Source organism: Protopterus annectens, chromosome 1.part2, assembly GCF_019279795.1.
Source record: "Protopterus annectens isolate FY-2018-M chromosome 1.part2, PAN1.0, whole genome shotgun sequence".
In the NCBI taxonomy this organism is placed as follows: domain Eukaryota; kingdom Metazoa; phylum Chordata; order Ceratodontiformes; family Protopteridae; genus Protopterus; species Protopterus annectens.
In genome coordinates, this window is record NC_056727.1 from 950,590,395 (window position 1) to 950,618,147 (window position 27,753).

The 27,753-nt window shown below is 42.5% G+C and overlaps 1 protein-coding gene across 4 annotated transcripts in view; it reads left to right on the top strand.

Annotated features, from left to right (window-relative positions):
* The window catches only part of PPP1CB (protein phosphatase 1 catalytic subunit beta), a 1,120,416-nt gene that overhangs the window by 287,742 nt on the left and 804,921 nt on the right, over nt 1–27,753 (top strand). For all 4 annotated transcript variants that reach the window (XM_044059903.1, XM_044059904.1, XM_044059905.1 and 1 more), the window contains exon 2: nt 9,216–9,347. In XM_044059903.1, coding sequence (XP_043915838.1) covers nt 9,216–9,347 — 132 coding nt within the window. The remainder of the gene's footprint in view (nt 1–9,215; nt 9,348–27,753) is intronic.

The following is a 27,753-nucleotide window of genomic DNA, read 5'->3' on the forward strand; positions in this document are numbered from 1 at the left end:
CTACGTACCTTCTTCAAGCTACCCCAGCACAGACCTTTAGCTATCCCTCCAGTTATGGATGTCCTGGATGATGTTTTCTCCGACTCCAGTGCTAACCCCGATTCTCTCCCTCCTGCTCCTATCAAGCCAGACAGATATTATAGGGTCCCTGACACCCACAAACATCTCTTTAAGGCCCATTCTGTGGATCTAGAAACTATTTCACAGGGCCCCAAGGGAGTGGCTACTTCCACAGCCAAGAATCCACTGCCAGCGGATAGGGAAGCTAGGTCCCTGGAGAAATGGGGTAAAAAAGTTTATACCTCTACCACCCTGGCCATGAGGTCACTTAACTGCCTTTTTCATATGTTTCAGTACCAGGATTTTTTACTGGATGATTTACAGAAAAAGCTAGCCTCTCCAGAGCCTATTGATAGAAAGGCATTGCAGGATGTAGTACATAACACCCAGCAGGTTAGCAATCATTTTCTTCAGTGTGGTTATGATGCATTGGAGGCTTCATGTAGGGCAGCTATGACTGGGGCTGTTATACATAGACATGCTTGGTTTAAAGAACAGCCACTGTCAGACCATGTTAAAGTAAAGTTACTTGATGCACCTCTGGAAAAACATAAGTTTTTTGGTGCTAATGCACAAGATGTGTTGAAGTCCATTGAGGAAAAAGCTAAATCAGTACAGACAGTCAAAGATTTCCTCCAGGTTCAGCCACCCAGATTCAGCAGGAATTGGCCTTCAAAGAATTGGTCCTTTCCAGACTCTGACAAGTTTCAAAGGGGAAAAAACAGGCGTGCCCGAGGTAGAGGGCAATACCGAGGCTCCTACAGGGGCCGCCAATGGCAACCGCCAAATCAAAGTGGCGCAGGCAGCCCAGCTGCGCCACAAGGACAACCACAATGACTCGACTTTCATACCGCCTACAAAGGCTCAAAGAGAAGCACCTTTGGGCGGAAAATTATCCTTATTCTCAAAAAACTGGCATATCTTAACCAAGGACAACTGGATTCTGGATTTAATAGACAAAGGTTACAGATTCCACTTCCATACTTTACCAATAAGACAAGGCTTGCCAAACCTGCCACTCCATCAAAGGGCAGAGGCACTCATTCAAGTTTCAAAGCTGTTAAATATAAAAGCAATAGAAAAGGTCCCTCCACAGGAACAAGGCTAGGGATTTTATTCAAGACTGTTCCTTGTTCCAAGAAAGGAAAACAAATGGAGGCCTATACTGGACTTGTCTACTCTAAATACTTATCTCATTGTGCCAAAGTTCAAAATGCTGACGTTGCAGCAACTCCTTCCCATGCTGGGCAAGGGGTCTTGGCTGGTCACTCTGGACCTCAAGGAGGCATACCTGCATGTCTCAATCAGACAAAGCTGCAGAAGATACCTCAGATTTCTTGCAGGGACAGAGCATTATCAATTCTCAGCATTGCCGTTTGGCTTATCTACTGCGCCCAGAGTGTTCACGAAATGCCTGGCATCAGTAGTGGCACACTGCAGACTCCAGGGGATTCAAATATACCCTTACCTGGACGACTGCCTCTTACAAGCAGACAACAAACAAACCTTGATAGCAAACTTGGACTATGTCATTCAATTACTACAGGCCTTGGGATACACAGTCAACATTCAGAAATCAAGACTTCTGCCATCCCAACCGATTATTTTCCTAGGAGCCAAGCTGGACACAAAAACACAAATGGCTCATCTCACAGTGGAAAAACAACAGCAGTTACCAGAGTACTTCAAAGGCCTAGCAAAGCTCTCCCAGCTGACTGCAAGGAAAATCCTGCAGGCCCTGGGGTTCATGGCATCTTGCATTCTTCTGATACCTTTGGCAAGACTTCATATGAGAAAGCTGCAATGGTACTTAAAAAGCTTATGGTCCCAACACAGCCAAAGCCTAGAGGACGTAATCCCACTCATTCCATGTCTGTGAAGAGAATTTTTGTGGTGGGCTCAAACAAGTCAGTTAAACAAAGGCATGTCTTTCAACAAACCTCAAGCAGGCCAAATGATTACAACAGACGCCTCAGACCATGGATGGGGGGCACACATGGAGGGCAGATGCATTCAAGGTCAGTGGACACCAAGGGAAAGGCATCTGCACATAAACCAAAAAGAGATGTTGGCAGTGATACATGCAATCGAGACTTTCGAAAAATCACTTCAACAAGGACATTTGCTAATAAGGACAGACAACACCACTGTTATGTGGTATATAAACAAGCAGGGAGGCACTCATTCTTATCCCCTCTGCAGACTAACAATGATTCTCTGGGAAAAATCCGTAAGTCTGAAGATACATTTGCAATCTCAGTTTGTGCCAGGCAGGGACAATGTACTGGCGGACAAGCTGAGCAGAAATTTCTTGGATCCACACGAATGGATGCTGCATCCTCACATTTTCTCACAAATAACAAGGACATGGGGAAGACCGGACATAGATCTCTTTGCTTCTCGCATGAATCATCACCTGGAAAAGTTCTGTACAAGGACCCACCATCCCCTAGCCTGGAAGACGGATGCTCTCTCCTTCAGCTGGAATTCCCTAACAATTTATGCATTCCCTCCTCTACCACTGCTGACCAAGGTGATACTGAAGATCAAAGCAGAACAACCAACAGGCTTTTTGATAGCTCCAGACTGGCCAAGGCAGTACTGGTACCCATTGCTGTTGAGCATAACTTGGACCAAACCGTGGCCTCTGCCCCTATGGCCTCTGCTTCTAACACAACACAATTACAGGACTGTTCATCAAAACCTGAAAACATTACATCTGACAGCCTGGAGGTTACCATAACTCCTTCCGATATTTCTCTTTCCAAAAAAGTTCAAGAGATCTTACTGGAAGCACGCAGACCTTCCACCAGAAAAACCTATTCAGCCAAGTGGAAGAGATTCATCATCTGGAATGCTAACAGGGGTCAGGATGCAACAGTATTGAGTATACCTCAGATATTGGAATACTTGGCAGAAATGTTTCATACTGGTCTCTCATATTCTTCCATAAAGATTCATGCCTCAGCAATCTCAGCAAAATACAATTGTGATCCACCTGTGTTTTCACATCCTTTGCTAAGACAGTTCCTAAGAGGGATAAAGAATATCAAACCTCCCAGGAAACCGCCAGTACCTGCATGGGACCTCAATTTTGTCTTGGAAAAATTAACTCTTCCTCCCTTTGAACCAGCAGCAACTTCAGAAATGCAATTTCTCTCATGGAAAACGGTTTTCCTATTGGCAGTCACATCAGCAAGAAGAGTCTCTGAGATACAGGCACTCATGGCAGTACCTCCTTTTCTCATTTTTCATCAGGACAGAGTCTCTCTAAGAACCAATCCTTCATTCATGCCAAAAGTAATTTCCAGGGTGTCTCTAAATCAAGCCATTCACCTGCCTACTTTCTTCCCCAATCCTCAAAACAGGGGGGAAGCACTGCTACATACTTTGGACATACACAGGCAACTACGCTACTACTTGGACAGAACTAAGGCCACCAGAAAGTCTGACCAACTGCTTGTAGCCTATGCTGCGGGAGTACAAGGAAAAGCAATCTCCAGACAAACAATTTCCAAATGGATTGGACACTGCATTAGATTCTGCTATTTTCATGGAAAAGGTGTGCCAGACAATATTAGGCCACACTCCACCAGAGCTATAGCCACATCCACAGCTTTCCTCAGAGGAGTGGCTACAAAGGACATTCTAGAAGCTGCTACATGGAGCTCCGTGCATACATTTACCAAGCACTACAACCTGTCTTTATACTCCAGATCCCAAGCAGGCTTTGCTTCGGCAGTCCTGCAGGGCATTTTAGCTACACCATCACTTCCTTAGTTCCAACCACCCCCAGCTTGGCTATGGTATTCAACCCATATGTTATGACTGCAGTTGCATTCTTGAAGGACATAGTACAGTTTTGTACCTACCATAAATGTAGATGTCTGATAGATATGCAACTGCAGTCGGATTTCCCCACCCTCCTACCCCTCTGCATCATTCTTTATGGGTCCACTACCCCTATTCCTATTAGCTGGGGGTATCTCCTATGGTGTATCTGTTTATTACTGTTGTGCATGTCTGGAATTGTTTATCCATTCACCAAATTTAGCCTTCCTAGGAGGGCACCTGGCATCTGGGGCAAGAAACACTGAAGAAGATGGCGTAGGCCGATGCCTTTATACTCCAGCCGCTGTGACGTCGGAGAGGAGGCGACACCAGCCGACGCCGGACCCAGACTTCCGGCCGATCGAGGGCTGCCTGAGGCAGGACAACCCATATGTTATGACTGCAGTTGCATATCTATCGGACATCTACATTTATGGTAGGTACAAAACTGTACTTTCTCTGTACTGCCCTTTGGCTTGTGTACTGTGCCCAGGGTATTACAACGTGCCTGGCTCCAGTTATTGCATTTTGCAGGCAAAGAAGTATTCAAATATACCCATACCTGGACAATTGTCTAATTCACGTAGAAAGCCAGGGCATACTTTTGAATCATCTGGCGTTTGTAAAAAGGGTTCTAACTTGTCTGGGGTAGACCATAAACGAAAAGAAATCACAACCGTTACCCTGTCAACAAATTACATTCCTGGGAGCAAGCTTGAATACAACTTCCCAGATGGCTTACCTCATGCCAGAAAAGCAGATTAATTTGGTAACCTGTTTCAAACAAGTGGCCACAAAAACCCTGCTATCTGCAAGACAAATACTGCAAAGCCTTGGGGTTCATGGCCTCCTGCATTCTTCTAATTCCATATGCAGGACTGCATATGAGGAAACTACAGTGGTATCTAAAAGGCCTATGGAGTCAACATTCTCACAGCCTGGAAACAATGATTCCTGTCATACCTTGCCTACGCCTAGAGTTCCTCTGGTGGGCAGAGGCCTGCCACCAAAACAAGGGACTACCATTCACACTACCCCCTGCCGCCCAAACCCTAACAGATGCATCAGACTATGCATGGGGGGGGAGGGGGTGTCACCTGGCAGGGAAGTGCATTCAGGGCAAATGGAACCAAAGTCAAATGCACCTACATATCATTCAAAAAGAAATGTTAGCTGTACAGAATGCTCTGACAGCCTGCAAGGACTACATTCTTCCAGGACAGCTAATGGTAAATACGGACAACATCACTGTTATGTGGTACATAAACAAGCAGGGGGGTACACATTCTTACCCCCTCTGCAGACTAGCCATGGCATTGTGGAACACAGCCTTGAGCAACCAAGTGCACCTACAAGCTCAGTTACTGCCAGGAAAATTAAATACACTGGCAGACGGACTAAGCAGAAACCTCATGGGCCCACACAATTGGAAACTGGAACCAAGGATTTTCAACATGTTGACAAGCGAATAGGAGAGCCCAGACATAGATCTACTTGCCTCCCCCCATAACTACCAGTTGGACAAGTTTTGCACAAGGACTCTCCACAAACAAGCATGGAAAGTGGATACTCTGTCCTTCAGCTGGAAAAACCTATCAGTCTAGCCCCGCTGCCTCTGCTCTCCAAAGTTCTACTAAAAGTCAAACAGGACAAACCAAGGATGATCTTGAATGATCCAGACTGGCCACAGCAACACTGGTACCCCCTCCTCCACAGTGTGTCGCAGTTATCTCCATGGCACCTGCCTCAGACCCCTTCCCTGTTGTCTCAGCAGGAGAACCAAATTCTGCACCCTCAGCTTCCAACATTGAACCTTGCAGGCCTGGCTAATCACTTAAATTCACCCTTATACCTCAGTAAACCTGTGATGGATGTCATCTTAGGGGCAAGGAGACCTAGTACTAGAAAATCTTATGCTGAAAAATGGAAAAGATTCTGTGCTTGGAAACTATTTCGAGGGATGAGCACAGCAGCGCCCAATTTACCTCAGATTTTGCAATACTTAACTGAGATGCTTCACAAGGGCCTGTCTTTTTCCTCCATTAAAATTCACACCTCAGCCATTTCTCAGCTCATTATAACACGGAACTTCCCCGCTTCTCTCATCCTCTGCTCAAGCAGTACCTCAGAGGGGCCAAAAACTTGAGACCACCCAAGAGAGCTCTGACCCCTGCCTGGGACCTTAATTTTGTATTGGAGAAACTCGTTCTACCTCCTTTCGAGCCAGCTGCTATTGCAGACTTAAAATTTCTTTCTTGGAAAACAGCTTTCCTTTTAGCAATCACTTCAGCTAGAAGGATATCTGAATTGCAGGCCCTTGGCAGTGGAGCCTTTCATCATCTTTCATGCGGACAGGGTGTCACTCAGGACCAGTCCATCCTTCATGCCCAAAGTTGTATCCAGTGTGGCTCTTAATCAGTCCATTCATTTGCCAACCTTCTTTCCCAATCCAAAGAACAATGGCGAACGAATTCTGCATTCATTGGATGTGCACAGACAACTTAGATTCTACTTAGGACTAAACCTCGAAGAAAATCTGAACTGCTGGTAGCAATTGCTGCAGGGGCAGAAGGGAAGGCTTTTTCAAAACCATTTCTAAATGGATAAGCCATTGCATTCATTTCTGCTATAAGCACCATGGAAAACCTATCCCCCAGGGGATCAGATCTCACTCCACCAAGGCTGCATCTACTTCTGCAGCCTTCCTCAGAGGTGTTCCTACCAGGGACATCCTAGAAGCTGCTACCTGGAGTTCTATACATACTTTCACCAAGCATTATCATTTGCCAATTTTCTCTAAATCCAGAGATGGCTTTGCAACTGCCGTCTTGCAGGGCCTTGTAGCTGGCCCTAATGCTGTATAAACTCCTCCTCCTTGGAAATCTACCCAAATGTAATGACTGCAACAGTGAAACACGAAGAACATAGTACAGTTGTGTACACTTAACATAAATGTAGATGTTCGAGTGTATTCACTGTTGCAGTCCTGGTTACCCTCCCTCCAGCCCCCTAATATCTTCTGGCTATACCTCTACTTTCCTTTACTATGCTTAAAAGCCTTTTTGGGTGTACTTGCTTTTTGTTGGAGGTATACCTTTGTGTTTTTGTTTGTTTGCTCCCCATTAGGGGGGCACCTGACATCTGGGGCAAGAAAAACTGATGTAATGCCATCGGCTGCATGTTTTATACGCCTGACAACCTGACGTCATGGAAGAAGGGACAGCAACCGACGCAGGACCTAAGACTTTGTTAATCAGGCCTACTGAGGGCAACCTGCAAGCAGATTACCCAAATGGAATGACTGCAACAGTGAATACAATCGAACATCTACATTTATGGTAAGTGTACACAACTGTACTTTTCTGGTTGTGACGTACTAATGGCAGAGGGACTGTATAATGAAAGGCATAATAATGTGGCAAGACTGTTGCACTGGGGATTGTGCAAACTTGGAATTGAAGTGGCTAAAAAACACTGGAAACGTGAGCTGCAAAGCATCATAGAAGATGATGGTTTATATCACATGAGATCACCCATTGCCAACAGTTCAATAGATAGATGCTAGAAAACCGGATGTAGTGGTCCATGAAAAGAAGACAAAAGTAGTATTTATCATTGAAATTGCTACACCCAGTGACTACAGTGTGTTGCGTACAGAGAGACAAAGTCATAAAATATCAGGATCTGCAGGCAGAAATGAGAGCAGTGTGGTAGATAGTAGTAGGAGCAACGGGTCTTTTAAAAAAAGACACTACAATCGTATTTAGATATGTTGCCAAGCCATGTAACCCCATACGAATTGCATAAGGTGTCATTACTGGGCACATTGAGAGTGCTATGAAGAGCTCTTCTGGCTGACAGATTGAAACAGTACTAATTTCATGAACTTTAATTGTACTTTGACTTAGGAATGGGGTCCGTTCCAGTCATGGTATTAGAAACCCAAAGGATTGGGAGAAATTAGAGAGGATAAGCTTGTGACTTTGCCTTGTTGTCGAGAGTGAACTCCTCATAACAGATACAGAAGTTATGTAGTAAGTGTGTAATTACATCTGTGTGAACAGGTCCACCCTTGTCAAAATACCCACCCTTATTCCCCCTTCTTAGTCCATACATGGTCCGAAGGATTCTTAGTTGTGTATTTGTTTCCTGACTGTACTTAGTGTCATAACCGATCCGGAGAGTGTTGGTTTGCAGTCTGGAAAGGGCTAGATTGCAGAGAATTATAGTTAAAAGTGGGAAGGCTGATAGCCTGAGAAAGTGTTGGATGCCCACCTAACTACCGATCTAATGTTTTAGATCTGATGTTGATGACGATGGACCTGCTTTCAGACTTTATGGTAAGTAACTTTAATTTGTTGCTGAATAGAGCATTAGGTCCCTGTAGATATGATTCAGCTTGTCTGTATGATACTGCACTTTTGAGCACTGCTATCCATTTTTGCAAAATTAGAATATGGAGCAGGTAATTTTGAATAGTATTAATTCCAGTGGGTGTTGGTGCGACAAGGGATTTCATTGCTGCAAATTGCAGTGATCCCAGAGTTAGACTCTTTGCAAGTGTTCAGGGTTCCCATCCTTGTTCCTGAAATTGGTGAGGAGGCACTTCTGAATATCCACCTGTGATGAGAGGCTTGACACTTAAAAAATGTGTATATATTGTTACAAAATTGGTAGGCTGCAGCTATAAAGGTCTGGACCTCCAGAACATCACTTTTGATATTTATTTTCTTTGAATTGTACTGAGTGCTTACCTTGTTGTTGAGACATTTAAGTTGTGAATTTTTTAATGCACTAGATAATTTTGTGGCATCAGTTTGATTGCAGTGGTTTTAAAAGTATCCTTTCATTTGAGACGATAGGATTCTACCAAGGTACACAGAAGTGCTCAAATTACCAAAAAGGACCGTCCTGCACACCTCTCAATCTGCAGACATTGAAAATGGGTGCAGAACTCTTGAAATGTAGGTACATTTGGCCCCAGAAAATCTGGACACCTAATTAACAAAAATTTGAATAAACCTCTTCAGTTTGGATTGTCTGTTATGATATAGTGAACAGTCCCTTTTAATATTCACTGTGTGTGCCACATCAGTAAGTGTCAGGGGAAGAAGGGCAATAAGCAGAGGAGAAAGTCTCTGTGATTGATTCAAGGGTTAAAATGTGGCAAGTGCTGCCGTAAATGATAGATTTCAGAGGTATGCTACCAGGTTTTTCACCATTTTCTTGAATGGTTAGCGATAAACTGTTGCTGCTGTTATTGTGTTTTATGTACTGTAGCTTTTTTTGTTGTTATGTAATGCTGATTAGTTTTTCCTTTCCAGTGCGAGGATGCCGACCTGGCAAAATTGTTCAGATGACAGAAGCAGAAGTTCGAGGGTTATGCATCAAATCCCGTGAAATTTTTCTCAGCCAGCCCATACTTTTAGAACTTGAAGCTCCCTTAAAAATATGTGGTAAGCAGCAGTTTTTATTTTAAGTTTCAAGTAGCATTGAACTTCATTCAGGCTTGTTATTGTTTGGTACTAGTCTTGTGTGATCAGCCACGTACAAGGAGGGCAGTTATTTTGGCTTGTATTAGCAAGTTAATGCTGCTGCTTTGTTTGAATTTTATCAAGCTTGCCTAATAGGACAGCATCCATAACTGGTCACAGGAACAGAATATAAATAGTAGGAACTTGCAAGATAGGTAACAATACAGGTCGATGCGATTTTAAAATAAAACTAATATATTTAGTATTTCAGTGATGAAGCATCAGACTGCAAGAGCCAGTGGTATGGTACATGCTTGATAATATTTCAGAGGAACATTTGGGCTTTAGTGCTTTACTCTTGGCACAAACCACTCCAGTGCATGTCTGAGATCAGTGACTTGTAATTAAGAGAGCAATATTGGTAACAAAAAAAGATGCGGCCCTTGTGTTTTCTGATTGCGTAGTTTTCAAACTTCAGCTTCACTTTAATATTCTAATTGTGTATTGAAACTAGAGGGCTTTACCTTTTGGCCTATCATACTGATAGGAGTCCACAGATCAGCTCACTCACCTGATTAACAAATGTGAAGTAAAATAAATATCCACGAAAATCCCAATCAGATGGGGAGAGGAGACAACTCCCTTGGTAAAGTTGTATACCCACCTTGAATGTATTCAGCTTAACATTGAGAGTACAGATGCAGCTTTTGTGTTGCTAATAGAGGGATCAAATGGCATGCAGAGGCAGCTCTCGGACCGTCTAACACCTGTATATGTGGCCTTCTGCAGGTCTGCAAACACAGACGTTACTGGCAAACTCCAGTGCCCCCCTTATCTGTTTAGAGATCATTTTTGTAGCCCGGATGTAATCCTCAGAGCGTCTTCTAAATCAGAGCAGTTTTTTGGATAAAATCTCCATTCCATTACATGGCGTAGATAATTCCTTGAGGAATGAGGAGTGTCATTCCTGTATAATTGAAACATGCTTGCTGTCCTCCTTGAAAATGGGGACCACCACTTCATCTTGCAAATAGAAAGGTATTCTCCTTGCTGTATATGACGTATCATTCAAAACAGGTTTCATTTATGATACCACACCCATATTTAGTGTCTTTATTTCTAGATGGGCCTCTTCCACTCCCTACAGCCCTGCCACTTCAGAGCTGTTTAAGTGCTGCTGTAAGTACATATACAGATACAGTCCCAATCTCATCAGTTACTTCTGGCATTGTTTCTTTAAAGGAAGATAGACTTACTGGACTCCAGTGTCCCCCACAATATTCCATTCTTTTGATAGTGTCCTCCATAGAGGTCTGCATTTCTCCACCTTTGCTGAGGATAGCATGAGATGTAGAGGCCATCCTTAAGCCATTCTCAGTGACTTTGCTCTAGTGTTTTCATACTCTGTCCTGGACCTTTACTGCCATGTATTGCCTCTTTGGTTTTGGTATCCATCAGTCATCTAATTCTAATGGGACACCACCCCATAGCTTTGCACAGAAGACTTTTTAACTGCTGATATTCATACCAGTCAGCTACAGGTCCAGTTACTGGAGTATGCCTTCCCTGCAATGCTCTGCTTTTAAAGAAAGCTTGGCTGGTGGATATTGGCCATCAAAGAGGAGGAGGGAATGTCCCTCCCCTCCCTTGGCAAAACCAGACGCTAACTACCGATGCTTCAGATAAAGAATGGTGAGCCATTGGATTAGGTTGGAGGCAAAGTACACTATGAATTTGAAAGAGATACTGGCAGTCTGGTATGGTTCAGAAACATTCAAGTCTCTGTGGAGCCCAGGAATCCTGGGGTTGGGGGGGGGGGGGGTTGTGGCAGAAATCTTTTATGGAGTACATCAACAAACAGGGAGGAAAATGTTCCTGTCATCTGTGCAGGATGGTCCTGAAGACATGAGATAGGGGTTGTAGCCTACTGCATAACACTAGTATGTGTTCACACATGGGACAACATATTTGTAGATCAGTGGACCAGAACTGCAAGAATCCCACACAAGTGTAACTGCACAAAAAGGTCTTCTGGTCTCTTCCACAGAATTGAGGAATGCCAGAGATGGATCTGTTTGCTTCATACAAGAGCTTTTGAATTGGAATTTTGTTCTAAACCACCAGCCCCAACACAAGAGCTTGGACAGTTGATGTTTTTGCAGATTGCTGGAAGGGTAAGGTTCAGGTATGCCTTCCCATCTGTGCCCCTGATTCCAAAAGTGATTCAAAAATACAGGAGGAACAACCAAGGATGGTCCTTATAGCCCCTGTTTTTGGCCCAGGCAGCTGTGATTCTCCCAACTTAGGTTGATTTCTAGGGATGATTTATTGATTGTGCCTAGAATGGAAGAACCTATTGATGCAGTGTGAGAGCACCTCAGTATCTGGGCACTGTCTGGCAACCTGGAAGGTTTGACATTATTACTGTTTCACTACTTGTTTCTGAGGATTTGCACTCCATAGAGGGAGACTAGGAAACCATACCTGGCAAAATGAAAAAAAAAAAAAGATTCTTTTTGTGGTGCCAAAGAAGCCTCCTACCTGCTGAAGCAGAAGTACTAAAGTCCTTTAAGGGCTTGACAGAGCTGTTTTACATAGGCTTAGCACATGCTTCAATTAAAGTCCATTTATCTGCATTAATTGTATACCTAACTATGGAACCTCCTGTCATCTCTAGAAGGGTGCTAAAACCATGTCTGAAAGGTGCAATGCATCTCCGGTCTCTTAAAAGGTCAGTTACGCCACCATGGGATTTGGTTAAGCTAGACTAGTAGATGCTTTTCATTTGAATCCGCCAGTTCAGCGTACACATCTTCTTGTCACTGAAGACTGTGTTCTTGATGGCAGTCCTGTCTGACAGATGGGTATATTAGAATTGCAGGCCCTTCAGCACAGAGAGCCTTTTTTGACAGTATGCTCAGATGGGGGTAGTTTGTGCACTTATCCCTCTGTATTAATAAACAGTGATGGAAGTGACTCTGGATAACATGATCCACATCCCAGTGTTATTTCCCTGATCACAGAACAAAGGGGAAGGGATCCTAGATTCCCTTGATGTTCACAGATAGTTGAGGTGCCTGGATAGGACACAGGCTTACAGAAAGGCGGTTAATTTCTGTGTGGCCTTTGCAGAAAGCAAGAAAGGATTACCCATGTCATAGTGGATTACACATTGTATTCTGTTTCAAGTTCAGTGGCAAATGGTTGTCACAGAATATTAGATGGTCCTGGCTTAAGTCACTGTTCAGGTATTTCTGTGACACTTGTCGCTGCTGGTGTCCATCTGAGGTACCAAAGCTTTAGCTTCCCAAGGTCATACTTCTGGTGCATGACTTCTGCTCTTATGCACTGGAGTATAGAGATGGACGCAAGAGCATGGATTCTCAGACCATCTTGCTGCCAGCCCGAATGCAGGTCGTGCTTCTGTCAGACTGATCATTGTTTGGTCATTGGTACCTTTGCTTTGATAGTTTTCAAAGGGGCATTTATCTGGATAAACGTTCCTTTTGCTTATGCTATTTTTTTGAAAGCTGTTAGAGATGAGCTAGGAGGGGTAAGTGCAAGTGTGGTAGGCAGATTCCGTACAAGGACTTGCATACCAAGTGTCTCTTAGGTTTGGACCACTAACATTTTTGCTCTGTCTGACCATCATTCTTTCCAAAACCCTAAGGTGGAGGCTTTCAAGTCTTGACAGCTTTCTAGAGACCCAGTGTTTTAAACTCTTGCTGTAGTACTACGCATCCTCTGACATCTCTGTTCCGCCACAGAAAAAAATAAAAAGGCTTCAAATGGATAGTCCAGTGTTTGATGAATACCCACTTAGGTTCTAGAATCAGTGGTATATCAGGTTACCTCTCCGTTGCCTTTTACCAAGACTCCATCAAAAGCCAGAATGACTCCTGAGGCCTTGCAGACTGCTGATATGTCCGATGAACCATGTCTCATTTCTGAGAGACCACATGGTATCCCACAAATTTTAGTTAGGGAAGAGTTCCTAAGCTCTCGAATAGAATTTAGGTTTCTGAACCACAGTATCTCACCCAGGCAGACATCGCACCTAAAAAGAGAAAGCAGAGGGCTAGGCATGTGGCCTCTCCCTCAGCATCAGGGAATAGAAGTGGATAGAATTGTCACATGGGTTGTTCAAAACTATCATGTCTTTGCAACCTCCCTCCTTTGGCTTTCTGCAACCACGAGTTAATAATCAAAAACTTATCCTGTTTTTTTTCTTCTGAAGAACAGGACTATGACCATTCTGTGGACTATCCCTCTCATCAGCATTCTCTAGGACAGATCTCTTCCAGTGAAGAGAACTCCTCATCAGATTCTCATCAGATTCCCGTATTGAGGAGGCTTCCTTTGGGTTACCTATTCTGAACATGATGAAACACCTTTTGAATGGCAATCTGCACAGATCATTGATGTTCAGAAGAGTTATTACAGCCTCTTGGAGATGTTAGTCCCTGGACTTTCTCTAGTCTTTCCTGTCCTTGAGGCTTTAAAGGACTCATTTGTCCACATCTTCTGCACCCAATTCTCAACCACCAGCTCCTAGAAGACAAAACATGTTTTACAAGGTGCCTGATGACCTAAAATATTTTAACAAAAGTCCAGTAGCAGCCCACTCCACAGTATCTTTCTTGTCCTCTTAGCTCCTACCAAGTGCTAATGCCCTACCTACAAGACAGACAGTAGACCTCTACAGGTAGTTGAGGATAGAAGGTTTACACCTCTGCTACCCATACTTTTAGGACAGTTAACTACTAGGTTCAAATGACAAAGTACATGAACCCCGTTTTGTATTCCTTAGTTATACTGGACTCTCCTACAGATAATCAAAGAGAAATACAGGCAATGGCATCCAGATATGGAAAATTTCACAATAAAAAATATCACAGAGGGAATGTAGAAGAGAAGATTAGTAAAGTAGAAGTTAAGAAAATAGAAGTTGAAGTTATGGAGTGCCTGCGAAGTGAAGGATTGGGTGTAGAAGGTCTTAACATGTTACATCACAGCATGATGATGTAAGTCCCCAAAGTAGGGAGAAGTAGGAAGATCAGGAGACATCTGAAGAAGAAATATGGACACTGGGAAGAAAGATTTAATATGGTGTAATGTTTATGTAAAGGAGAAAGCAAAACTAACCAATACAAAAAGAGAAGCACCAAAGATATTTGAAGAAAAATACAGGCAAAAAGGAATCCAGACATGGAAATATTTACAGTACAAAAAATAAGAAGATAAGAGGAAAAGGAGATTAGTAATGGAGAAGTAAAGAAATAGAAACTGAGGTTATGGAGTACCTGCAAAGTTAAGGATTCAGTGTAGAAAATCTAATTCAGAAAGCACCACAACAGGATAGAGCAGTGGCTATCCCGATTAAGGGGAAACAAGTGGAACAGGAAGCAATTGGTCAGGTGCCGTATGAAGATATTTTGGAGCCTTCCACAGGAAACCACTATAAACGTTCACTTGAAGCTGGACAGCAAGGGAAGGAACAGGAAACTGATGCAGTCAATATTGAGGAGCGATAGGCCAGTGAGTTCCCATATGACAGGGCAACGGGATGGCACAGGATGAAATTGAAGAGTGTGTGCCACAGGAAGATGCTATAGAAATGTTTAGAAAATGCCTGCAGGAAATGGAAAATAAAAAATGTGCCCTCGGTTTGGAAGAAAACGAGTAACCAAAACGGGTGCTACGAAAGTGCAGTCCACAAAATAAAACACTGAAACCAAAACAAAATGAACTGCATGTAATGGAGGACAGATAGGTTGAACACCACCCTTTAGTAAATGAACAAATTAAGCACGTTTGTCCCTGACAAACCGGAGACTTCATCAGAATCTACCAAAACGTGTTAAAAGTTTAAATATGTAAAGAACTTTTCCCATTGGTTAGACCACTACCAATAGGAAACAATCGTGAAATAAAAAATAAATACCACTATTTACTTGTGACCATTGTAAAAGTGTTAAACACATTTCATATAAAATCTTTGACCCTCCACTACCCCTGCTATAGCCTGCCTGCTTTATCCTTTAGAACAGGAACTATTGAAATAAATTCATTTAAACCTGGTGGGAAATTTGCAGCCAACCTCAATTGCTACTGTGTTTCCCTTTTAGTTAACAAGGTTTTCCAGTCCCCACCCCTGGGATTTATCAAGATCTGTTCGATGATGCCGAAGATAAATTTTCTAAAACCCTTGCAGCTTAGCGAGTGTTTGTATAGAGCATTAGTCTCATGTTTGAGATCATACAAATGCTATAAATTCTATTTCTAAGTGCTTGCTCAGTTTTCTCAACGTAAAATGCTGCACAACTGCCACACTTCGCCAGGTACACTATTTTGGTGGAACCACAATTACCTTTTTTGCGCACAATTTTACTGTGTTCCATTTTCTAAGTTGATCTCCATATTCTTATTTATGGTAACCACAGTGATTACATGAGACACAAGGTCTCGTACCTACCCCAATACCAGTACTTCCATTTTCCAAAAGTCTCTTAATATTTACACTAGTTTTTGTGATGATAAAGGGCTCGTCACCTACAGTACTGTTCACCGTTGGATCGACTCTAAAGATGTTCCAGTTCCTCCTTATGATGTCCTTTATCCTCCTTGATTCATAATTGTATCTCCCACTCCCATCTATTGTCAACACTTCTCTATGCTTCACCTATATTTACCAACCTTAAGAAAGCCAACCTTAATAAACTGGCTATATGCTACAATAACATCTCCCGCTTCGCCACTGGCAACCCCTTCAGAACCCACCACTGTATTAACCTGAAACAACTAGGATGGCTGGAATTCCAAAACCTTCTGCTCATCCCCCAACTAAACATTGCCCACAAAATACTGCACCAGCCTTCAAACACCCCTATACTCTCAGAACTTTTAATCCCATACAATAATCTTAACTCCCTTCGTTCTTCTAGAAAACGTATGGCTAAATTAACAAAGTCCAGTAACTCAGCTGGTGACTCTCTTTTTTCTAGTACAGTAGGAAGGAACTGGAATCTACTACCCAGTGACATAACACTAATCTCATCACTGCCCCTCTTCAAACAAAGAACAAAAGAACATCTGAAAAGTCACTGGCTCTGTTCCTGCACTAAACCTGACTAAATTTCTACCCCTCTCTATCTCATTTCTTCCCCTGCATCTCTCTCCCCCTTCCCTGAACAATTTATCTTTTTTTCTTACCTCTTTTCCTCTTCACTGAAAATTTGTTTTATCCTTTCTTATCCTTTCTTTTTTACTTTACTCTTACTTTCCTCACACTTCTCCTCCCTACTCACCTTTCCCTGTTTTTTGCTTCTCTGTAGTTTAGTTTGTTTTTAGGTAATGATATTAGTTCCTATTAGTGAATTGTTTTTGCATGCAAATCTTTCTTTTTTGTCTTTACAATTATCCTGGTGTTTTTGTTGTATTACACTTCAAATGTTGTATGTTTTTATATATACTGTGGAGCTTTTCTCCCCGGGCCTCTACTGAAAATGGAAATATATCCAGCTAGACTAGCCCGGTCAACAAATGTAAAATAAATAAATAAAATACATGCCTTCGCATACTTTTTACCAGAGCCTATGCTGTCCTTGTCACGGTTAGCATTACTAGGGAGGCCTTTCACCAAGAGTGGGATGTTATCTACCCCCCCCCCCACACACTTTTTGTAAACTTCACCAACGATGTCTTCTATCAGGTTTCTTGAGTAACCTCTCTCACACACACAGAACATTTCTAGTACTTTAAATAGTTCTTTCTTGAGGTCTTCAAAGTGGGAGGTCATTCTAGCCACACACATGGCCTGCTCCTTAAGTGACTACTAGAAAAGTAGAAATACAAATTACAAAATGTACTCTTACGATGTACATTTGATTTAAATCAATCATTGGGGTTTGTAATTCTAGAATCTAAATACTCGTGTCTCAGTCTCATGACCTCTATAGGTGAATTCTAAAAAATTAGTACTTTGGTTCAAAAATCTCATAAAATCGTCCACCCTGTACCTTTTACCTTTCCATAAAATGAACGTCATCCAAAAATCTAATGTACAGATGTATGTGACACCAAAACTTGCTGTTGAAAATTTTTCTCCCCTCTCATCCCAAAAGAACAATATTGGCATATGCAGGGGCGCAAGCCGCCCCCATAGCTACTCCCTTTGTTTGTTGAAAATATTGCCCTTCAAAGAATAGATAGTTTTCCAAAATTAGGGCCATTATTTCACAAATGAGGATAGTTTGATCATGGGTTAACCTGGAACATGAATAGTTTCCTCGAATAACTGTAAACCTTCCACCTTAGGTATACTGGTGAAAAGATCCTTAACATCTATCATCAGAAATAACAGGTCTGCAAATACGTCCACAGACCAAAGTTCTTTTTTAAGCTGCCCCAGAAATTCCCAGGAGTCCTTCACCAAATGTGGAGCGTTCTCAACCACATGTTTAACCTGCTGGTCAACATATACTGCCAGTGTATGGGTTTTGTAACCATTTGCTGATGCAATAGGCCTGAAAGATGGTGCATTGATACTTCTGTGCACCTCGGGTATTCCAAAAATTTTGGGCACAATGGAGTTGCTGTGAAATAAAAATGCGTAGGTGTCCAGGCTGATATGTTGACTTGTGACATATTCTTAATAGGAATCAGCCCTACTATAAAATATATTAATTTGATTTTTAGAAACCTGTGCATAGGTGTCTTCATCAAACAAAAAATGTACATAACATTGAAGTAGTCCTACATATTGTAGAGGATCATCCCTCCCACCTTGTCGGGTGCCATAATACGTGTAACTGCAAGGGTTTTAGAAAAATTACCTTTGGCATCATCGAACACATCTTGATAAATCCCATTGGTGGGGATTGGAAAACCTTGTTAAATAAAAGGGAAGCACGGTGGCAGCTGAGGTTGGCTGCAAATTTCCCACCAGGTTTAAATTAATTTGTTTAGATAGTTCTTGTTCTAATGGAAAAAGCAGACTGGCTGTAGTAGGGATAGTGGAGCATCAAATATTTCATATGGAATGTGTTAGACTAACACTTTTACAATGGTCACAAGTAAATAGTGGTATTTATTTTATTTTTATTTTTTTATTTTACTTGTATTTTATTGATTTTTACCTTCTGGTAAAACATGTAATAGATTGACATGTGGACCATGTGATGACTAGTCAAGATGGTTTCCTATTGGTAGTGGTCTAACCAATGGGAAAAGATTTACATATGTAACCTGTTTTTAATTAAGGTAGATTCTGATGAAGTCCTTGGTTTGTCAGGGACAAAAGCGCTTAATTTGTTCATTTAAGTGTGGTGTTCAAACCCATTTGTCCTCCGTTACATGCAGTTCATCTCGTTTTGGTTTTGGAAGAAAACGAGCTAGAGTTGCTTGATTTTTAAGAGAGATAGACTGCAGATGGTCAATAAAACCCAGAGTCAGAAGTTTGGTAACGCAAATGAACACCGTAATTAGGACTGTGAATATTGATCCATGCGATATAATAGTAATTAATAACTGATAAAGTTCTACCACAAGAACACGGTAGTGAGGGAAAGGAAGGGGAAAAATCAAATACCATCATGGAAGTATTGCATAGGGAAAACTATAAAGCAATTAAGACGAGGAGTGTCACTGTTATAGAAATATAGAAGAGGGAACAGCTCAACAAAAATAGTAAGAAATATAGACTTAATAAAACCAGTGCACAGTATTAGAACAGACCAGTATCTGTCATGCACTATTGCAGGTGAGCTAAAAATCTCAGCACAGATAGAAAAACTTAGAAGATACCCAGGTAAATATAAAGGAAAAATACAAAATAAGCAATTTATTGATGACCCAAAAAAGTTTTGCAGAGAATTTGGGAAACAAGGTAAAAGGAATTGATAGACCATTGAAAAATAACAATTAGATGCATTTTGGAGAAGTATTTATGAAGATCCTGTATAACATAACAAAGATAATAAATGGACAAAAGAATTAAGAGAGAGAATAAGAAGTTTAAAGGTACAGGATATGAAATGGGATGAAATAACAGCCAGAGAGATTGAAACAAAGTTGAGAAAAGCCTCCAGTTGGAAAACCCCAGACCTAGATGCAGTATCTAACTTCTTGTTAAAAGTTTTAACATCTTTGCACGAAGATTTAGCTATGAGTTAGAGCTATTTATATGTGCACCCTGAGCAAACACCAACCTGGCTAACAGGAAAAACAATGCTCCTACTTGAGTGAACACGCAAGTTAGTCTAAAACCTGTAGACCAGTAACTTGCCTGCCAACAACATATAAACTATACACTGGAATTGATGCCGACAGAGTTTATAGTCATTTAGAAGAAAACTTTTATTATGGCAGTAGAACAAAAGGGACAGTAAACGAAAGTCATATGGAACAAAGGATCATCTGTTAAAGTCCTAGTGGAGAACTGTAAAAAGGAGAAGAATCTAAGTATGACATGGATTTGACTATAAAAAGCATTTGATCGTATCCCACATTCATAGACGAGTACTTAAAAGTATGTAAGATGCACACTACACTGATGGACTACATTTCAGTGACCACTTTGCAGTTAAGTCATGATAAGGCATTATTATTCCACGGATAAAAATTCAAAGGGGGATATTCGAGGGTGACTGTCACTGCTGTTAGTCTGTCTTGCCTTAACCCATTAAGCGGTCTACTTGACAGCTTAGGCCATGGCTAGAATTTGGCTCATAGAAAACAAAGTGTAAAGACTTCTCATCTTCTCTTTGTCTATGATTTGAAACTATATACCTCATCAGATGAGGAACTGAAAGCACAACTGCAAGTTGTCAGAACTTTTTCAGATGATATAAGAATGTCATTTGGTCTGATAAATGTGCAAGAGCAACCTTTAAAGCAGGAAAACTGCAACACCAAGAAAACCTTGGTTTGGGATAAGAATGCGATAAGAACTTGAGCAAGAGGGAGTGTATAAATACTTAGGAATTGATGAAGGATCAACAGTAAAACATGAACAAATGTGAACAAAACCTAGTAAGGAATACTTTAGAAGTCTTAAATTAATCTTGAAAACAGTGTTGACATCTAGGAACAAATTCAAGTTTTAAACTAATTTGCTCTTCCTGTCTTAGCTTAGTTTTGAAGTGATTGACTGGTCCCAAAACATGTTGGATAGATTAGATTGGAAAACAAGAAGGATGCTTCATGCTCGCCAAATGATTTATAAAAATCAATGCATACCAAGATTATATATTCCCCGTTCCGAAGGAGGGATGAGCTTCCTTGAAATTGATTACATGTATAGATGTGCATTTGTGGGATTGTACAAATCTGCTGACCTCAAGACCCAAATGTAGTGAAAGTTTTGAAACATGAGAATAAATCTAAAATGATTTCTCTGCTTAGTCTAGCAGAAACTTATCGGCATCAAGCAGGAATAGAAATCAACCCAGAAGTAGATAAGTCAGGCAGCAACTGAATGTGCCAAAAACCAAAAAAGGAATATAAGGGGAAGATGAGAGGGCAAGAAATGTGGAAAATGTGTAAATATAGTTGCAAGTATAGAACACTTCTGGAAGAGCCTTGTGTTGATCAGGAACCAATGCAGGAATGGTTAAGGAGAGGCTAATTCAAACTAAGAGATGAAAGGTTTATCTTGGCAGCCTAAGATTGTGGACTTACGTACATGTTGGTTTATCAAGTTCATTGAACATGTGGGAGTAAAAGACAAATGTAGGCTGTGTAAAACAGAATTTGAAACAGATGTTCATCATCTCACATTGCTGCAGTCCTTACACTTGGGTAGTCCGCTGTCCTCGGTCGGCCCGAATATCAAAGTATAAGGCTGACGTCGGTCAAGGCGCATTTGACTGACATCAGGACGTCAGGGTACAAATGCGCAAGACCGACGTCATATCCTCAGTCTTTTTTGCTGCATGGTCCGATGCAGAAGCAGCGTTGCAAGTGCCGTTCGGCGTTCTGAAATTTTTCGAATTCGGAGTTTAATACAGAGGCAAAGTTGGATAAGTACCCGTTAGAATATTTTAGTTTTTCTTGCCTCAGTGGTTTACCGGATGTCAGAAAAAGTGAATAACTGTATTTCTTGTGGGAAACAGATACCGCATAGAGATTATCATACTTTGTGTATTCCTTGTTTAGGGCCTGAGCACGACGTTGTTGGGTGTCGCTCTTGTGCTAGATTCAATAAGCGCACTATAAAGAGAAGGTTAGATTGTGCCAGGTTAGTCTTCGGGAAGCGGTGCAATTATAAAATGCCGTCGGATGCTCCGACGCCCGCTTCTTCGAAGAAGCGCAAGGACAAAGCAGCTAAGCCTAGGCTAGAAGAACCGTCCGTACCGGACGCCGGTTCTTTAGAGGTGTCTGTGGAACCGGTGGTTCCGCCGGAGGTTTCTTTGGAGTCCCAGGGAGAGACTTTGTTATTGCAGGATGTGGCCTCTCAGGAGGCAGGTCAGGCTGAAGGGGCTTCTCAGGTTACTGTACTCCCCTCCCTTCCTAGGGTGGTTAGGCCCTCTCCTTCTGTTTCCAAGGCTTCCCCCAGAGGCAGGCCAGGTTTAGCTTCAGTTGGTGTCACCCCTAGTTCTTCAGGAACTGTGCCCAAGAAGCATATGCTTAAAATGGCAGAAGATTTGATTACTTTGATTAGAGGTTCTTTGCCCCCTCCTGATAAGAGACCTAGGGTGGAACCTGAGCTAGGGAGTTTTGAGCAGGCTTGGATGTTTCAGAGTCTTAGGCTGAAGACTTGCAGGAGTATTCTCCTTATTCTGATTCTGATGTGGATGATTCTACTCCTTCTGCTTCTCCTCCTGAGGATTTTTCTTTTTCAGAGACTCTTCATTCCATGAGGGAGCATTTTAAGTGGGAAGGTCAGGACTTCTCTGATTCCAGGAAAAGGCTTAGGGAATTTTTGTTTTACCCCAGCATAGGCCTTTGGCTATACCTCCTGTTCTGGATGTGGTGGAAGATGTTTTGCAGAGGCTTCTCTTAATCCTGATTCTTTGCCTCCTGCTCCTGTTAAACCGGATAGGTATTACAGGGTGCCTGAAGCTCATAAGTATCTTTTAAGAGTCCTAGGGCAGACCCAGAAACTGTTAGTCAGGGGCCTAAAGGTGTTAAGGCTTCTGTTGTCAAAAATCCGGTTCCTCCAGATAAAGAGGCCAGGGCTTTGGATAGATGGGGAAAGAAAGTTTATACTTCTTCCACCCTAGCTATGAGGGCTTTGAATTGCCAGTTTCACATGTTGAAATACCAAAACTATCTCCTTTCACAATTGAAGTCTAAGGTAGATGCTCTGGCGGAAGGTATTGAGTGTAAAGAGTTACAAGATTTAGTACATGTTTCTGAACAGGTGGGTAAGCATTCTTTGCAATGTGGTTTTGATGCTGTACAGGCCTCGTCTAGAGTGGCTGCCACTGGGTCAGTTCTTCGCAGGCACGCCTGGCTGAGGGATCAGAATTTATCTGACCATGTTAAGACAAGGATTTTAGATGCTCCTTTACGATCTGATGTGTTGTTTGGTTCTTCTGTTGAGGCAGTCTTAAAGAAAATGGAAGACAAGGCTAAGTCTATGCAGACTGTTAAGGATTTTTTGCAGGTTCAGCCTCTGAAGTTTAGTAGAAATTGGCCTACCAAGGGGTGGACGTATCCTTCTTATGATTCCCAGTCTAGGGGTAGGTCTAGACGTGGTAGGGGCAGAGCTCAGGGCTCTTTCAGGCCTAGAACAGGGAGTTCACCTGCACAGTCTTCGGGTGAGGGCAGGGGTCAGTCCTTTCGTAAACAGACCCAATGACTTACCTTTTCAGCTGCCAGAGCCTTCTCGTCTGGCAGCACCTTTGGGAGGAAGGTTGGCACTTTTCAAGGAAAATTGGAGTTTAATTACCCAAGACAGATGGGTATTGGATATCATACACCACGGTTACAGGTTTTATTTCCATACCTTGCCTCCTTTCAAAGGCATGCCAGACGTTCCTCCTCCACAAAGAATAGAGGCTCACAAACAAATTTCTCTGTTACTTCAAATAGGGGCCATACAGCCGGTCCCTCTGCCAGAAGTGGGCCTAGGATTTTATTCTCGCCTGTTCCTAGTACCAAAGAAAGGGAACACGTGGAGACCAATTTTGGATTTATCTACCCTCAACACTTATCTGGACATTCCCAAGTTCAAAATGTTGACGTTACAACAGCTTTTACCTCTGCTGGGCAAAGATCATTGGATGGTAACTTTGGATCTCAAGGAGGCTTACCTTCATGTTCCTATCAGACTGAGTTGCAGGAAGTATCTGCGTTGGCTGGGACTTCTCATTATCAGTTCTCTGCATTGCCCTTTGGCTTATCTACTGCCCAGAGTGTTCACGAAAGTTCTGGCTCCAGTGATAGCTTTCCTCAGGTTAAAAGGAATACAGATCTATCCTTATTTGGACGATTGCCTGATTCTGGCTCAAGGAAGGGACGAGCTTCTTCATCATTTGGAATATGTGATAGCAGTGCTAAGATGCCTGGGGTATTCTGTGAACGAAATAAAGTCCAGTCTAGTACCCTCTCAGGACATGTGCTTTCTGGGTGTAAGACTGAATACAGCATCCCAGATGGCCTTTTTGACCCCGGACAAACAAAAGAATCTTTCCCTTTACTTTCATCAATTGTCTCATCAGTCCAGGCTGACTGCAAGGACAGTCCTTCAAGCCTTGGGGTTCATGGCATCTTGTATTCTGGTGCTTCCCAGTGCCAAACTGCATATGAGGAAGTTACAATGGTATCTCAAAAATGTATGGACACAGCACTGCTAGGATCTGGACACTGTCATTCAAATAATACCTTGCATTCAAAAGGAATTGTTGTGGTGGGCTCAGGAATGTCACCTAAACAAGGGACTCTCTGTGACCCGGCCAGAGGCGAGTCAGATTCTAACGACAGATGCCTCAGACAAAGCTTGGGGAGCTCATCTGAATGGAAAGTGGATACAAGACAAGTGGCCTGCCAGACTACAACATCTACATATCAACCTGAAGGAGATGTTAGCAGTCCAGTTTGCATTAATAGCTTTCAAGGATTTACTTCTTCCAGGGCAGGTGTTGATTCTAACAGACAACACAACTGTCATGTGGTACATCAACAAGCAAGGGGAACACATTCTTATCCTCTATGCAGGCAAGCAATGATTTTGTGGGAGACTGCTCTCAGTTTACAGCTAAATCTTCAGGCAAGGTTTCTGCCGGAGCACAGAACTCCTTAGCAGATGTGTTGAGCAGACGAATTATGGATCCCCACGAGTGGAAATTGGATCCTCATGTATTTCAGAAATTGACAGTGTCATGGGGAACTCCAGACATAGATCTGTTCGCTTCTCCACTAAACCACCAGCTGCCAAAGTTTTGCACGAAAAGGTTTCATCCCACAGCTTGGAAAGTGGATGCTCTTTCTTTCAATTGGAGCAATCTTCATGTGTATGCCTTTCCACCTCTGCCTCTCCTCCCAAAGGTACTACTGAAGGCCAGACAGGACAAGCCAAGGATGATGTTGATAGCTCCAGATTGGCCTCGATAGCATTGGTACCCATTACTGAGAAGCCTGGTACGGGAGCCTCCATGGCCTTTGCCTTCGATTCCACACCTGTTGTCTCAGGAGGACAGTCATTTGCTCAATGTCAAGGTTCACTCTCTTCACCTAACAGCCTGGCATATTCTGTTTTGAACCATAGTGGGTCTCAACTTCCACAGCAAGTTTTGAATGTTATTTTGGAAGCTAGAAGGCCTAGTACGAGGAAAGTGTACGCAGATAAATGGAAGAGATTTTTATTTTGGAGTGCAGCAAAGGATTTTGATGTTTCTGAGCCCAATTTAAGTGTGGCTCTTCAATATCTTACTGAGTTACTGGACTCAATTAAGGTTCATGCTGCAGCAATTTCGGCTCACTATGATTGTGACCCACCATTGTTTTCTCATCCTTTGTTCAAGCAATTTCTTAGAGGGACAAAGAATATAAGACCCCCACGTAGAGCTCCTACTCCTGCTTGGGATCTCAATTTTGTGTTGGAGAAACTTACTCTACAACCTTTTGAGCCTGCAGCTACTACCGAGTTGAAATATTTATCATGGAAGACTGCTTTTTTGTTGGCCATTACCTCTGCAAGAAGGGTTTCTGAGTTGCAGGCCCTTATGGCGGTTGAGCCTTTCTTAATTTTCCATAAGGATAGGGTATCTTTACGTACTAATCCTTCCTTTATGCCTAAAGTGGTTTCTAGTGTGGCTTTAAACCAAACTATTCATTTGCCTACTTTTATGCAAACCCCCAAAATAAAGGGGAAAAGATTTTGCACACTTTAGATGTACACAGGCAGTTGCGATATTATTTGGACAGAACTAAAGGGTTCAGGCAGTCTCAGCAGTTATTTGTTTCTTTTGCTTTGAGTTCTCAGGGCAAGCCTGTGTCAAAACAAACTATTTCTAAGTGGATTGGATTTTGCATTGCTTTCTGTTATTCCCATCATGGCAAGGAGATTCCAGCTGGGATTAGGCCTCATTCCACTAGGGCTACGGCCACTTCGACAGCTTTTTAAGGGGTGGCAACTAAAGATATTTTGGAGGCAGCTACTTGGAGTTCAGTGCATACTTTCTCTAGGCATTATCACCTTCCACTTTATTCTAAATCTAGGGCTGGTTTTGCCACTGCTATTTTGCAGGGCATTTTGGCAGCTCCTGCTTCCTTATAGTTTTGCCATCCTCCCTTACCTCTGCTTTGGGATTCTACCCAAGTGTAAGGACTGCAGCAATGTGAGATGAAGAACATAGTACAGTTTTGTACCTACCATAAATGTAGATGTTCGAAGATCCACATTGCTGCAGTCCAATTTGCCCTCCCTCCTTCCCCTCTGTAGTTAGAGGCGGTTGTGTGGGTTGGGTTGTCAATATGGTGTATATTGTATATATTGTACATATTTTTAGTGCTAGGGTGGTTGGTTGGTTGTTTGCTGTCTTTTGGTTTTTGACCTTTCTTTTTAGGGTCTTCTGACATCTGGGGCAAGAAAAGACTGAGGATATGACGTCGGTCATGCGCATTTGTACCCTGACGTCCTGATGTCAGTCAAATGCGCCTTGACCGACGTCAGCCTTATACTTTGATATTCGGGCCGACCGAGGACAGCGGACTACCCAAGTGTAAGGACTGCAGCAATGTGGATCTTCGAACATCTACATTTATGGGAGGTACAAAACTGTACTTTGCACACCTCGTTGTTGGTTGTGACATACAAATGGCAGAAGGACTGTATACTGAAAGGCATAATAATGTGGCAAGACTGTTGCACTGGGGATTATGCAAACATTATGGTATTGAAGTGGCTGAACACACTGGAAGTACAGAAAGCATCAAAGAAAATGAAGTCTATATCACATGGGATCATCCATTACCAACTGTTGAAAAAAAGAGATGCTAGAAAACCGGATATAGTGATTCATGAAAAGAAGACAAAAGTAGCTTTGTTCATTGAAATCGCCACACCCAATGACTATAGTGCTGTTCTTCGTGCTTCACTGTTGCAGTCATCACATTTGGGTTATCTGCTTGCAGTAGCCATCAGTCGGCCTGATTATCAAAGTCTTGGGTCTGTGTCGGTTCCGGTCTCATCTTCCATGACGTCAGCTAGTCAGGGGTGTAAAGCATGCAGCCAATGCCATTTTATCTGCCTTTCTTGCCGTGCGGTGCCCGAAGCAGCAGCAGTTCGCAAGTGCCGTCGGCCGACTATTGAAATTTTTGTTTTTGAGTTTCAAAACCGAAGTCTTCAACTAAGCTAAGTACCCCATTGGGGAAACTTTTTTTGTTGCTCTAAAGCAATGTCAGTAAAAGTTAATTGTATTTCTTGTGGAAAGCAAATACCTCATGAAGATTTCCATTCGTACTGCCTTCCTTGCCTAGGCCCAGACCACAACGTACCTCGCTGTCGATTTTGTGCCCTATTTAATCAACGTGAACTATTCGTCGTCTGTTCATTTACGCTTCTAAATATTTTGGTACTCTGTTCATTAATCCAGAAATGGCTTCGGTAAGCCACCCAACTACCGATATTGCAAAAAACCCCCCCGCAAAGGTAACGACAGACCGCTTAGGTCCAAAGCTGCTGACGACGCTTCTCCTAAGCTAGTCACCAGTTCACTGGTACTCAGTGAGGTGCTTTCACAGCCTTTGTTACCCGCTACTTCAGATTTGCAGGCCTCTACTGAGACCCATTCAGAGTCCAGTATGCCGCGAGATGCTTCTACTGTGGAACCTATCTCTACATTGGATGGATCCAGAGCCGCTGTGCAGGCACCAGCTTCAGAGGGTGTATTCAGGCCTACTGATTTGCATATAAAACCAATGCCATCTCCTTCTTCTAGGC